This window comes from Typopeltis vanoorti, chromosome 2 (assembly GCF_054136105.1).
Source record: "Typopeltis vanoorti isolate ZY-2024b chromosome 2, IOZ_Tvanoo_1.0, whole genome shotgun sequence".
Taxonomy (NCBI): Eukaryota; Metazoa; Arthropoda; class Arachnida; order Uropygi; family Thelyphonidae; genus Typopeltis; species Typopeltis vanoorti.
The window spans coordinates 170,036,360-170,051,197 of record NC_143550.1 but is presented as its reverse complement, the minus strand read 5'-3'; the positions used below and the strand labels follow the sequence as shown (position 1 = coordinate 170,051,197).

Here is a 14,838-nt window from a genome sequence, read left to right as displayed (position 1 = left end):
AACAATTCATAGTGCAGATCCCTTAATTTTCCCATTGCCAAAACACCATTGTGGGCAGGTGCATTGTCTTGATGAAAGATGATTTTTTTCTTCTGCAAACTGGGTCTTTGCTGACGATTTTTTTCGTATAGTCTGGTTAAAAGACCGGAATAATATTTCCCGGTTATTGTTTTACCCTTTTCAAAATAATTAATAAACAAAATGTCTTCAGTATCCCAAAACACCGATGCCATGACTTTTCCTGCTGATGGAACCGACTTTGTCTTCTTTGGCGCTGAACAACCGGCTTCTATCCATTGTTTTGACTACTGTTTGGATTCTAGTGTGTAATGGTGAATCAGTCTCGTCCATAATAATAAATCGCCTACAAAATTAGTTTTATTCTTGTTAAAACGCTTCAAACATTGTTCAGAGATTTTCATGCGTGTCCGTTTCGATCTGCTGTGAGGAAGCGGGGCACTTTATTTGCGCAAAGCCTTTCCATATTCAATTCTTCATGCAAAATTTATCCTGCACGTTCTTTTGAAATGCCTATAGTCTCAGAAATTTCATGCACTTTAACTGGCCGGTCATACAATACTATATCATGCACTTGATCCATGATTTCTGGTGTTGTTACACTTTTTGGACGTCCTTCACATGGATCATCTTCAATTGCTGGTACAATTTAAACTCGGCAACCCATATCTTAAATGTCCAAAAAACTAAGGAGAAGAGTGCTCATAAACTTTTATGAACTTTGAATGGATTTCTTTTGGCGTTAAACCTTCTTTTACAAAGAATTTTATAACCGTACGATACTCAATTTTATCCATTTCAAGGGATACACACAACACTTTGGTTTCCGACAGCTGTATAAAAAAACTACTTGATAGAATGACATAATTTCATATGGATGCTTATGACAGATGTACCAACTTAGAAAAAAAATCTTGCCGATAGTATCCCCATATATGATCGAGGTCGAGAACTTTTCAGTCCACCCTCGTATATTATAACTGAGTACAAAAAGGCAACTGTGGGTCATTTCCGCTTCAACCTTAGGAGTAAAGCGAAATAGTGAGACCATCAGCCGGCTGATTGGAGGCCTGAAGTGGCTTGATAAAAGATCTACGTTTGTTTCTGTTACAGAGAAACCAAATTATTCTTCATCTCTTAACTCACCCACGGTATTATTATGCGATAAGTTTACAATATTTGTGGATGCCATCTAGATTGAAATAATAAGAAGAATAGAAATATTTCTGGCATACAAAAAATAAGAATTAAGAAGTATTTTTCTAGGACATCTTTATAATGAAACTGCAATTGTATTTCTATATTTGTTCAAAGCTATCATCCAGGAAGAAACAATCGCGAGAAGTCTTTTAATACAAACTGGGAATCTTTTTAAATGGCTCTTTTGAAGTGCATTCTGTGTATTCATTTATTTTTTACATTCATTCATTTTATTTTAGCAAATATCTTTTTTATGCAGATGGGCTGGAATCGGGAAAATCCGAAACCATGCGATAACAAGGTACTTGAACTTTTAATTAATTTGGAATGTAAACTAAACAAAATACGTTATTAATAACGTTTCTTAAACCATGTAAACCTTTAAACACGAAAACAGAAAATTCGAGAGCTAAAATCTGAATATAAAAGACGTATTTATTGGAACGTGAAAATGAAGATCTCAACAAGATGGACAAATAGCACAGAAATGAAATGAAGAAAAAGGATTTAAAAAGGAAATAAAATTAAAATGAATGAGAAAATGGCAAATTAGTAGAGACAACGTGCCAGAGTAGGAGATTATCGTGAAACAAAAATCTTACTGAAGAGATGAAAGCTAAAAAGTTCGATATTCGGTTTCAAGAGTTTTGTTATTGCCTTACCTAACCCTTGCTACACGGTACTAATTGAATATAGGCTTTGAAGATTTTTCAGATAGAATTATATAACAAAATATATTGCAATAATCTTCAAGCAGTATATTGGAGGGAAATAGTGGAAAATTAATAAAATTAATGATTTATAAAAAATGTTTTTCAAACAACAAAATGTAAAGAGTATATTTTTAATATACATAGCTGAGTATACGGGTGGTCGTTTAATGGCTGAGGACTTCCAGGGTAACAAATGGTAATGCTGTACCAATGAAGTTTTAACTGAGGCTCAGCTATTGCCGTTACCCAGCCATGACTAGAGCTTTTTAGCTCAATAACACTCCATCCACACAGATTTACTTCATTCAGATGACGGGATAAAGAGTCAAGGACTCAGTCCATCGCCCAGTTCTTTTAAGAACTTTAAGGTCGTTTAATGGGTGATGGATCAGTCAATCGACCGGGAGATGTGGTGATTGATTAATACCCTTGGAGGGTAATGGATGGCAATGCTGTACCAATGAAGTTTAACTGAGGTTCGGCTGTTGCTCTTACCCCCTTGGGCGATGAGATTCGAGAGTTTTTGAGTTCGCTCTCTTAAGGTTTTTGCCTTAAGGGAGCAATTTGAGTCTCCGGGGAAAGTGTTCTCCGGCACGGCCCGCTGAGGGGCTTTGTCAGTGGATTATTTTCTTCGGAATTTGAGCGGTTCTGCTCGGTGATTGGGGAGCCCGTCATTGAGTGGAATCAACGCTGAGATATGGACGGTCTTTCACCCACTATGGAGTGGCCTAGAGATCGTCCGATTTTTTGAGATTTCACCTTTACTTACATAGTCGGTGATTGGTTCATTCAATCCTTGTAGGGTAATGGATGGCAATGCTGTAGTCAATGAAGTTCTAACTGAGGCTCAGCTATTGCTGTTATCCTATTGCCATGATCAGAGCTTTAATAGCTCAATACCACCTTATCCCTACACTGTCCTATACAGATAACGGGGAAGATGAAAAGCATTCTTGCTTCTCCCCTTTAAGCCAGTCCTTATAAGGATAAGGTAGTTTAATGGAAGAAGGTTGAATGGGATGAATCAATCGACCGTGAGATGCGGTGATTGATTCATTCAATTCTTGGAGGGTAATGGATGGCAATGCTGTAGCTAATGAAGTTCTAACTGAGGCTCGGCTATTGCTGTTACCCTCCTGTCACGATCAGAGCTTTAATAGCTCAATAACACCTTATCCCTACACTGTCCTCTACAGATAACGGGGAAGATGAAAGCATTCTTGCTTCGCCCCTTTAAGCCAGTCCTTATAAGGATAAGGTCGTTTAATAATAATTGAGTATGGATTCTAGTGGTTACTATGAATCCGTTATGTATTCGTTTCAAGTTTCGAAACGAAATTTCTAATTGTGGATTCTGTAGCCTTGACAAATGCAAAAGGGTCAAGAAAAATACCTCATTCATTTCGTATAGTATAGTATAGTATATTGGACAATATAACCCTTTATTACTTCAGAAATCGAAGTCCAGATGTTAGTATTGCTCTAATTCATTACCTAGATTCTAGGTGGTGAACTAAAACTAGCTTTCCAAAGAATATTAAACTGAGCATTTTGTTGTAAAATGTCATATCAATAATCTATCTAAACAGATGATTCGACTATTCAGGCAAAGGACTTCGCTAGTAAAGTACAAGTAGCCTCATAGTGATTTTCATGATGCACGATCTACAGAATAAGACCTTATAATCGCGATTCCAGTCAAGTTTGTTGCCTGTTCAAGAGTGTAGTCGAATTTTGTCATAGACATTTACGTTTTCGTCTTCTAGAATTTAATTCTGCAGTTTTTAATCCCACAACGCAGTCAAATCAACCTTAGAACACATGAACAAATAAATACTAGTTAGTGCTAACAGAGTTTCACATATTCCCTATGGGAAACACATAACCATTTTAGTAAGGATCTTGCATGACTGACGAACAATCCGAAAAGTTATTTCACTAAGTTTTGAGTTAAGTATACTGAACAAAATTAATTGCCATAGCTTTGAATCTTCTTCGTTGATAGTGCTTTCTCTTGTTTTGTTTAAAGATAGTGATGGAAGCTGTTTATAATATTGTAAATATATCTGAAGTGTTGTTTCCTTTTTGTAAATAATCCGTTAGAATTATAATGTAAGACAGAGTATGGTATAAAGCGTACAAAATAACAATTATCGCATCCAAACTAAAAAAGAGATGAAACCACGACTGGAGAGGGAAAAAAAAACTGTTAGGGTCGTTCCTATAGTCTATAAAGTACTGACTGGAAGGCATATGAGCGACTTTGCTGAGAATAGGTGTGCATTCTATTGTTCTCGTATCGATGGTTTTTGTCAATCAGGAGCTGCTGGTGTCCGTAGCTGAAGACTACCCCAGAATGTTAAATAACAAATTCCACACCTTCAATTTTAACGGAAAAGTCCTTGAATGCTCAAGAGTTCTACTTAATTAGACAGCAAGCGGTTAAAAATCTGGGGTAGGGAATGATGAATCATCGTACCACATTTCTTTAAGTCAAAGCGAAGTGTTTTGGTAAGCTGTTATTGTTATTCTGTGTGGCCATTATCTGGGGATAATGGATGCTTCTAGTTTCGAGAGCCTAGTCGTAATTTCTATAAAAATGAACTTTATATTGACATTCTAGACAAACGATGTTGCCTAACTTAATGATGGATCTATGAATCGATCCATTAGGGTATCAACATAATAAATAATTCACCAGCAGCTACGATAACATGACTTGAAAATATGAGAGTGCGAAGGATACATAAATCACCCTCAAATACCGATATGCATTTCACAAACCACCTTGGGGATGCGGTGGAACATTAATACCGATCGACATCATCGTGTGCATCTTCATTCCAGGACCAACCGTGAATTGAGGCTTCCGAAATAAAAGGTTTGCACAATATTCAGGGTTCAAATAAACTTTGCTCTATAATGTATGATCTGTGCTTCCAATGTATAGAAACGAACGTTGCATAAATCTCATTTGGGACAGAAGTTCTTCATTGTTCTGAAAGTAGCCAGCGTCTTTAGAGTGACATTCTGTAATAGACACATACGCTTTAAAATATTGTAATACTGCGATATTCCAAGGCATTAAAACATACAGTAGGCAGTACGTACCATGAGGATTTTTCCCAAAATGATTATTCAACCCATTACACCTTTCGCTAAGAGTTTGAGATATTAATATTCATTACTTTAGATGTTCACGATTCCTTGTATTCAACTTATAAATTTACGTGATTGATGAATAGGATAAGAAGCTTTAAAAAACTAACATCGTTTAGCTGTATGCGATTAGAGGTTTTCTCTGGTAATTCTAAAAGTACTAATATATTTTTCTACAAATGAGAATTCAACTCAAAGTAAATTTCACTCCCATATTCTGCAATACCTCACATTTGTGTCATGGGAAAATGAACTGACAAATTTCGCCTAACCATGTTATCAACCCTTCCGAGACCACAACCTTGGATAATCTCATGATTTCTGTAGCTTCTCATATGGTTTCCCCATTAGTAGAGTATTGCCACACTAAGATCTCAAAGATAACGAATTAACCAGTCAAGTGATCTCTCATTTGCATAATGCGGTACAAAGGAAAATTTCAGCTGCTTGGTTTCGCCAAGCGTGAAGGTGAGAAAATTATGCTTCTGTAGAGAACGTCGTGATTTCTGCAATTTAATAAATCTTAATAAGTCCTCTTGATTGCTATAAGCACAGATTTAGTTTCGGGTGTAAGTAGGAAAAGACTGCGAACCGGTCTCTAACTCAGTAACTTTATGTACTAATAAGTCGAAGACAACTCTGGAAGTGGCTTCGGTTTATTTTATTAGCTGTTATACACTGCTTAGAGCAACGGCATTCAGTAATTATACCGCGTGTTTCTGTAAATGTGAAGTTCTGGTTGTTAACTATTAAACTTAACACGTCTAAATCACGCTTATGATCATCTTGGTCACTTTTAACGAGATTAAGTTGGATTTAATTCTTATTGCGAAAACGTGCTTTGGTAGAGAATATAATTTGTGTGTGTGTGTGTGTGTGTGTGTGTGTGTGTGTGTGTGTGTGTGTGTGTGTGTGTGTGTGTGTGTGTGTGTGTGTGTGTGTGTGTGTGTGTGTGTGTGTGTCATACAGGATTACGGAAAATTGATGCTGTTCTCTTTATAACAAAAAATGTTAATGAAAAAAAAATATAATTGAGTGAAATAAAAGAAAGGATTTCGATGATACCGAAAACTTTAATGGGTATGTACTGGAGCTCTTAAATGACCGTGAAGTCGACTTGCAAATCCAATCGAGTAATGGAAAATTAATTCCCTTCAATTAACCCATCTGTCACACTTGGTTAAACACTAACCGCTTCTCTCTTCAGGGAATTATCACGGATGGGAGGATAGTGGGACGTTCAGTCATTGTTTCAAGTCAGGCAAACAACACATCATCCAATGATGAACATTAAATAATAAGAATTCGAGACGCCTAAAGGATTTGGGGAAATTTGCTGATTGATAATTTATAGAGACAAAATGAAGTACCGATTCTATCCTATTATGGTCACAATTGCATCTGTACATTTGTTTTCATATTTCGTAAATGCATTATTTACACAAGCAACACAAATATTGTTAAATCAGCCATTACGCCAGAATTCTTAAGCTTTTGCTAGTTACTTACTACTCATCTTGCAATAATCTTTCGGGTCAAATATCGATTTAAATTTAGCTAGGTATTAATGTCCATCATTATTATTCAACAGGACACAACGTACCAAGTTTGAAACTTTAACTGAAATTAATAAAAATAAAAACCTTAAATATATCTAAGACAGCCCAAAACACATTATTTTCTTCTTTATCTCATAACTGAAATGAAGTGGAGGATGACTCGGTAAAAAAGGGAGAAAATATTAAAAATTGCATTGTTCAACTGATTTCGACCAGATGGCCCTCCACTCTTTTATCTAATTCTACTAAACACGTGATATCTCATAAAAAAGCATCTCTTATGTAAAACGGTGTCCTACTTACGAAGGAAGATGGAGTTTGATTGCAGATCAGAAGCTCCTTTTGACTACTGTTATCGTTTCTTGATGGGAATGTAATCATCCCTCCGAAATTTGAGCAGTATCCCTACATTAACAACAAAAAAATTCAATAATTATTACAAAACTAATGCCAGCAAAGAAGTTGTTAATCATGCTTCTTCAGTGAATACATTGGGCTTACATATATGAGATTTAGAAACTACAAGACTAAAATAAAAGTGAACATGAGACGGGGTTCTCCAATTTCTGGAAAGAATGACCCATGTCAGATGGGTAGATATTTTATTTTATTTTTAACACACGATAAGTTGGTGGACTCTGTTGTTTCATTATAAATGTAAGTCATAAAGGAGGCAATTTCTGTTTCTGGTTATTCTGTTGAATGTTAGCGCAACCATAAATATGAAATCTTGTCGTTTTTCACTTGAGGAATTCGAATTCACTGATGATTGTCTTGACGACTTATTAGAATGAAATTAGAAAAGCACTTTAATTGATGATATTGTTAGCAAAAAGCATAGCAATTTGGAGAAGAATTACTCGTGATATATGACCAGTAGTTTCTAGAAAATAACGAAAGAAGAACATTCAGAGCATCCTCGATAGCAAACACTGAAGAAAACATTGAAAAAAAGAAACAAGTGCACTTTTTTGACAAGAGGATGGACACGATCGTTGAGATGGTAATCTTAGTGTGGATTAGTCACAGTTATGCTCTGAAAGCTATCATTTTGCTGGCGATCAAGAGGTGAAGAAAGATATGTGTGACCTTGCCACTGGCCATTTTTGTGTTTTCATTCTTATATTTGTGGTTTCTGTTGTGTAATAAAAACTACTGTTTGACTTATTTATCCAAACCAAGGAGATTTGCTTTATTTCTACGTCCCTTTTTAGTTTTCCGATAATTTCAATAAAGAAATAATTCACGATATGTAAATACTGCTGGTGTGTAACACTTATTAAGATTCGTTACTTGTATTGACTCTAATTTAAAAAAAAAAATAACTTTTTTTTTAATTTCGTTGTAGATCTGACAGTAGGACTGATCAACGTTCTTACCGACATCATATGGAGGACTACCGTAGAATTCTATGGAGGAAATATCATGTGCAAATTAATTAAATTCTTGCAGGTACAACATTATTTTTTTATTATTTGATTTTGTTATATGTGTTATTTTACTTTACTATCTCAGGAGTGTTTTATTTATTATTTCAGTATATCTATTTATCTACTTCGGGATGCTGTACTGTTTTTCACTGTGAACAACTTACCTGAAAGCAGTTTCAGCCAATCTTACTAATAGTGCACGCATACCATCATTCATTGTGTTATAGTTAAATAAAGAGGAAACGTGCCCTGCTAGTGTTGTTATTTCTATTTGCTTACTTTATAGAATCCACAAGGTGAAGCAGTAGCTCTCTAACTTTCCAAATATTTTTCGCCAATGATTGCAATCAAGTTCCTGAATGAACATATATGCCAGTTCAGTGACAGAAATGAATGACCTTTTAGATTTTGTCATCCTCCTCCTCATAAGTTTCCCCCAGCTGCACGCTTTGTGATGGTCAGTGTCGTCGTTGATTTTTCATATTTTCAGAATATCGTCAATGAGTTACATTTCAGGTGGTAAACTGATGGTATGAGCAATTCGCATGTAAATGCACCGATGCAAACAATGTGAAAAGGTGGCGGACAGAGAATGTCAAATTACAGGTGATATTAACATACTCTGGGGGGAAAATGAATCACGTTAGCTGATTTTTACCGACATCCCTCATAATCAATACCACGTTATATCTCCCCACATGTCTTGTAGTGCGTCTAAAGTGCTTCGCATGCTCATGATAGACCAGTTGATCTGGGACAACATCACTGGGGATGAAGGGCCTTCCATCCTACGTACTTACCCCTTGTCTTCCGTCCTAGGGCGGGTTGAGTCCCCTAGTAATGAGAGGTTACTGATGTATTAATGCAGCCGGTTCGCCATTCCTCTGCTTCATCCCATAAGGGCGATATTCATGACTGCAATCCGTGTGTGTTTGCGGGAACGGTTTGCCTGTTCGCGGGATGAAAAACCCCAGATAAACTGGGGAAAAAACCCTGCTGTCCACGCCCAAGACCGGCTAAACTTGGCTATGGCTGAAGAAGATCCTTGAACTTCTAGCGTCGTCGACGGGAATCGAACCTAGGACGCTCCTTCCCCAGGAATATGGTTGCGAAGCGCATAACCACTAGGCTAACCGCGCAGACAGGTTTTCCATCATCTCCTCATAATGCTGACTAGCTCCTGGCTTCCATCAGTATGATCCCGCTAAAGAAGGAACTTATTGGCACTTGTGGATGTTATTAATTAAGTATCAAGTTAAAATCAACCGTAACAGTGAAATTAACCAATAACTTCAGTGACGGCCAACCACACACTTCATCATTCTTTGGCTGGCTGCTAGTGAATAGTGACACAAAAGTTTCAAGATATTTGCGGTTGTGCTATATATATATATATATTCAAAAATAAGTGCTCAAAAAAAAAAGACCGAACTTTTTAAATAGAGCGCTAACCGGCACAGATAGCGCGCTGCGGTTACCGAACGCACCTAGCGGCAGGTTTTGACAGCAAGCTGCCATTTGCCTCGTTCTGCTATGAGCATTAGTCGTCGAGTTACATCCGCTGAAGTGAGCACGTGCACAAGCTGTTCGTCGGATTAGCGACAATGAAAGAGCTTGAAGAACAACTTGTATGTGTGTGTGTGTGAAATTTCGCTGCAAACTTAGTTAAAATTTTTAAGATACATTTCGGTTGCATAACCATTGCGTACGGTAAAGACTGTATGAGCCGAACGCAGTGATATGAGTGGTCTAAGCGTCGAAAGATGAGTTGGTCAAAGATCAAGGTGATGTTGGTTGTGTTTTTTTTTTTTTTTATTGGAGAGGCATTGTTCATTATGAATTTGTACCACGTGGTCAGATGATAAATAAAGAGTTGTACCAGGAAGTTTTAGCGCGTTTGAAGGATGCTGTGTGCAGGAAGACCAGAACTATGGGAAAACAGACTTGAATATTGCACCACAACAATACGCTGGCTTACGCATCGCTCCTCATTCGCAGTTATATGGCAAAACATCAGACATCCGTTGAGACCCATCCACCCTATTCTGCGGACTTCGCCCCATTAGACTCTTTGGTGTTTTCCAAACTACTTTGAAATGACGTCGTTTCCAGATCATAGAGGAGATTCAGGAAATTGCGATAAGAGAACTGCGCGCAATCACAGAAAGTACGTTCCAGGATGCATTCCAACAATGGAAGAAACGTTGGGAACGGTGGCAATGAAAATATCAAAATAGCCCCCACTATCACCAGTAAGGGGGCTATTTTGAAGGGGAGGGACTGTGCTTAAAATGTTGTAAAATGAGCAATAAAGTCTTTATAGCAAAAGTTCGGTCTTTTTTTGAACACGCCTTGTATATATGATTGTGCATCTATTATCCAGTGCTTTTCGGCGAATTTTTGTTTTTAACCACGTGTCAGGAATCATAGTATAAATCCTACCCTCCTTAAGTCGCTGGACTATAATAAAGGAAACACAACACGAAAATCAGTTCACATCGTTGCTGAAAGTGTGAGCTTTATAAGAGCGGTGTTTGTGATTGCTTGCAAGGCGCTACTTTACTCAGAAGGCCTCGAAGTGTTATTTGATAATAGAGAGAAACGGTTGCTTTGAGAAAGCGTGAGGATCCTAACACGTCATTCATCAATGTCACAGACTAACGCTAACTTGGCGGACAAAGTGTGAAAGATGCGTCCGTAACCCTCGTTCACAGATTACAAGACGTAATGGCAGAGCTGGTATCGATTTTGTAAGAGTAGGACACAACAGGTGTTTGCATGCAATTGGAATCCGTTCTTGGTCACGCCTTCTTTCAGTGCCGATGAAATAAGAAAAGCAGATAGAAAGAACAAAGAAAAAAATTAAATAAAACACGATCTTTTCGTGAAACTTCGAAAATGGGCCGGAAATCTAAACAACGTGATACGTTCTCTGGGCAATACATCATAGTCTCAAATGTAGTTCAAAACATTAATGTAAATTGAGCCTCGTTTCTTTTCCGTTGACAATCTACGCTGCAAAAGAAAAGGAAAGAAAAAATAAAAGTAGATCACAACTATTTCACACAAATTGTTTCCTTTAACCATATTATCGAAGTTATTGCTACCGTACCGTTACCATATTTTTATTCTAATATCAAATTTTAAGCTTTATCCACGTTATTGTTATTTATTATTTCTATATATGATAATCATAATGTCAAATGTCGATATATAGCTGGTGGTGTAAATGTTTATCTCATCCATACCTTTTTCACTTTGCATCATCGCTGAAGAACTATAAGAAGACTCATTGTGATCAAGGAAAGAACAAGACATTTCCGAAGACTGCGTCACATTATTAAATGTGCGAAATATTGCACATCTTCCATACTAAAAAAAATTGGTGTTATGGATAAATTTCGCTAGTAATGCGTTCCGTCCAAAACCTTGCAATCCAAATATCTAGCCAGATTTGGACTGCTACAGATAACTATTTTATCCTTTATTATCAGCAGAGTTGGCTGAATAACCAACTGATATGATATATATTATATATGTAGTCTAGCCATAAATACTGTTACAACTTGAACAGTGTATAAATCTTTAATCTATCATTAAATCATTTACAACTTTCGGCACATACAAACCACGTGTATAACGTGCATAAATCAGCACTCAATTTTCAAAACGTCCACTTTTTTGCCATTATGGACTCCCGAAGCCTGTGAAACCGCATACCGATGGCGGCACGCCCAACATCTAGGCGGAAATTCTGCCATTCGTTCCAAATCCACCTTCAGGCTGGCGATGGTGGGTGTCGTTTCTTGCAGGCTACTCTCTCACCTTCCGACCACAATCAGAATTCCACTGGATTCAGATGGCCAATTAGATGGTGATATGTGGCCGGGCACATTCGCCTTCCACCACTGTTGTGTGGTCCTTGCCTTGTGTGGGGCAACTGATCCTGTTGGAAGATCCACTGGCTTCTGTGAAACAAGTTATTATTCAGGGGCCATACCAAGTTCCAGCAGGGTGTCTTGATACACTTTGATACAGATTTTCGCCCCTTTTTCAAAAATGCAACTTGGATACTCCCTGATATGTCACCAGCTACTAAATCATCACTGCAGCGGGGTGATGACCTCTCTGAGTCCTGCGTGCTATGGCATGCTGTACGAACAACCAGGGTATACTCGGTCATTTTGCCGGTTACACGACTCTTCAATTGTAAAAATCTTGCCATCTGTAAAGAAGATATCTGTCTCTGTGGCTAGCATACTGCTGGAGAGGTGTTCTTGATTTTATCACCCCTTGCTGTACGTTGTGGTGTTAGGAAGTGCCCAGTAGAATAAGGATAAGCTCTCACCCCCCCTAGATCATCAGTAAATACATGTGACATCGTTCTCTGCAAAATGTTCATCCCTCACGACACCATTTTCTGTGTTCTCACAGGATTACGGTTGAGGCCTGTCTTTACAGCCCCTCACAAGCTGTTGCATCCTAATAATGCAGTGTATTCGAGCTGTCTTTGGCATTGAAATACGTCTTGTGTATCGTTATATCCGATACGCAATAGGTGGCTGCATTCCAACCTTGTGAAGTGCTATTGCAGCTAGACGGTTCTCAAAATCTCCCCGACTGCATGTTAACACGTACAGCTACTAGACAACTCTCTCTCTCTCTCTCTCTCTCTCTCTCTCTCTCTCTCTCTCTCTCTCTCTCTCTCTCTCTCTCTCTCTCTACTGATAAACACGCAAATGTTGGCTGCACACAGCGCTACTAACGGAATCTGGCTGGCACACTCCTGTGCGGAAGTTGTAACAGTATTTATGGCACGACTGTGTATATCTTGACCGATTAAAGGCAATTTTGTTTTTCTGAAAACAATATGGCTTACGATAGGTTGGACAAAATAACGGAAACGCTAAGATATTCAGGAATAGAATTGGTTTTTGTTGGCCATATTAAAGACGTGTGGTGGGAGCACTGAATGTTCTCGTTTTGTTTTGTTTACACTTTATAGTTTTCATGCAAGTTCATCAGTGATAATTCGTGTTAAAAAATCGGAACATTGACGACTTGTCGGACTATGAAAGAGGACAAATCGTTAGTACGCGTTTAGCTTGAGCATGAATGACAAAAACTGCCACATTATTAAGCATAATCGACCAACCTTTGCCAGCAAAGGTAGGTCGATTGGTAGAGCCTCTGCTACTAATGGCTCACACAAAAAGTTAAGCAAGTTTGAACGCGGTTAATAGATGGAAGGGGTTCAATCGTTCGATGCTGTTGGCACACTCTTCCTCGATGAGACTTTGGACTCCCTGGAGGTATGAAATAATAATAATATTGAGATCAACAGTTTCTAAGGTTATGTCGGCATACATAGATCATGGCGAGACCACATGATCGAAGTGAAACAGTGAGAGAAAATAAAAAATGACAGAAAGAGATCATCGAGAAGGATTTCTTCAAAAAATCACAGATCTACAACAGGACAGGTAACAGTAGAATTGAACGGTCATCTTGTAGAACCACAAAACTGTCCGACGAGAGCTTCAAATCCAATATTCAAGGTGCAGCCGCAGTCACTAAATCTCTGATTACTGAAAATAATACTCAAATGCGTAAATGATGGTGTCAAGATCGTCAAACGTCGACATTAGAAAAACGTGTGATAAGGTCAGGTGAGTCGACCTTCACACTGTTTTCTACATTAGGACGAGTTTCGAGAACAGCAATGAATGTATACAATCCATCCTGCTTTACGCACTGTTCTAACAGTAAAGAAGGATGGTGGTTCGGTGATGGTCTGGGCAGCAAAATCGAGGTATTCTGTGGGTCCCATTATTACTCTTCATGCAGAATTGCTGCAAGTAAATTTGGACATATTGGGTAAACGCGTGAATCCCATGATCCAAACGTAATCTCCAAACAACAATGCAGCATTTCAAGCCTATAATGCCCTCGTTTACACAGGTTGGAATGTATAGTCATGGTTTGCACACCATAAAGATAAACTTCAATATCTTCCCTAGCCAGCACAATAATCTAATTTGAACATTACTGAATCACTCTGGTCAGATTTGCAGACTAGAATAAGAAACAAATTCCTACTTCCAAAGTCTTTAAAACAACTTGAAAATATTCTTCAAGATAAATAGCACAAAATTCCACCAGAAACTATGCAAACCTTATTTGAATCCATTCCAAGAAGACCTCAGGCTGTACTGCAGACAAAAAGTAGTCCAACACAATATAAATAAAGAAATATGCATACATAATATGCGTGCATAATACATGTTTCCATTATCTTGAGCAATTGAATATAATATAATATAATAATTATTATTTTCACCTAAAAAGAGGAAAACGAGAATTTCAGAGAATTTTCTCTGAAATTTTGAATTATTCCTTATCCTTATAGGATAAGGAATAATTATTCCTTATCCTTATAGGAATAATTATCCTTATAAGGAATAATTATAAGGAATAATTATTCCTTATCCTTATAAGGAATAATTATGGGTAACGGCAATAGCCGAGCCTCAGTTGAAACTTCATTGGCTACAGCATTGCCATTTGTTACCCTGGAAGTCCTAAAAAGGACTTTTTTTCTCTGGACCTTTTGAATTATTGGAACTCTCCTAGTAAAATATAATAAATTTATCTGAAAATAATTATGGTATATTAAGAGATCGACACAAAAATCAAAGAAACTAAACATTTACCCATTTTATAAAAATAATTATATTTATTTTAAATAAGTTACATTTC

At 37.5% G+C, this 14,838-nt stretch overlaps 1 protein-coding gene across 1 annotated transcript in view; it reads left to right on the top strand.

Annotated features, from left to right (window-relative positions):
• LOC150109659 (cardioacceleratory peptide receptor-like) overlaps nucleotides 1-14,838 on the top strand; it is a 134,342-nt gene that overhangs the window by 97,098 nt on the left and 22,406 nt on the right. Inside the window, exon 3 of the mRNA XM_090402851.1 lies at nucleotides 7,998-8,101. Coding sequence (XP_090258977.1) covers nucleotides 7,998-8,101 — 104 coding nt within the window. The remainder of the gene's footprint in view (nucleotides 1-7,997; nucleotides 8,102-14,838) is intronic.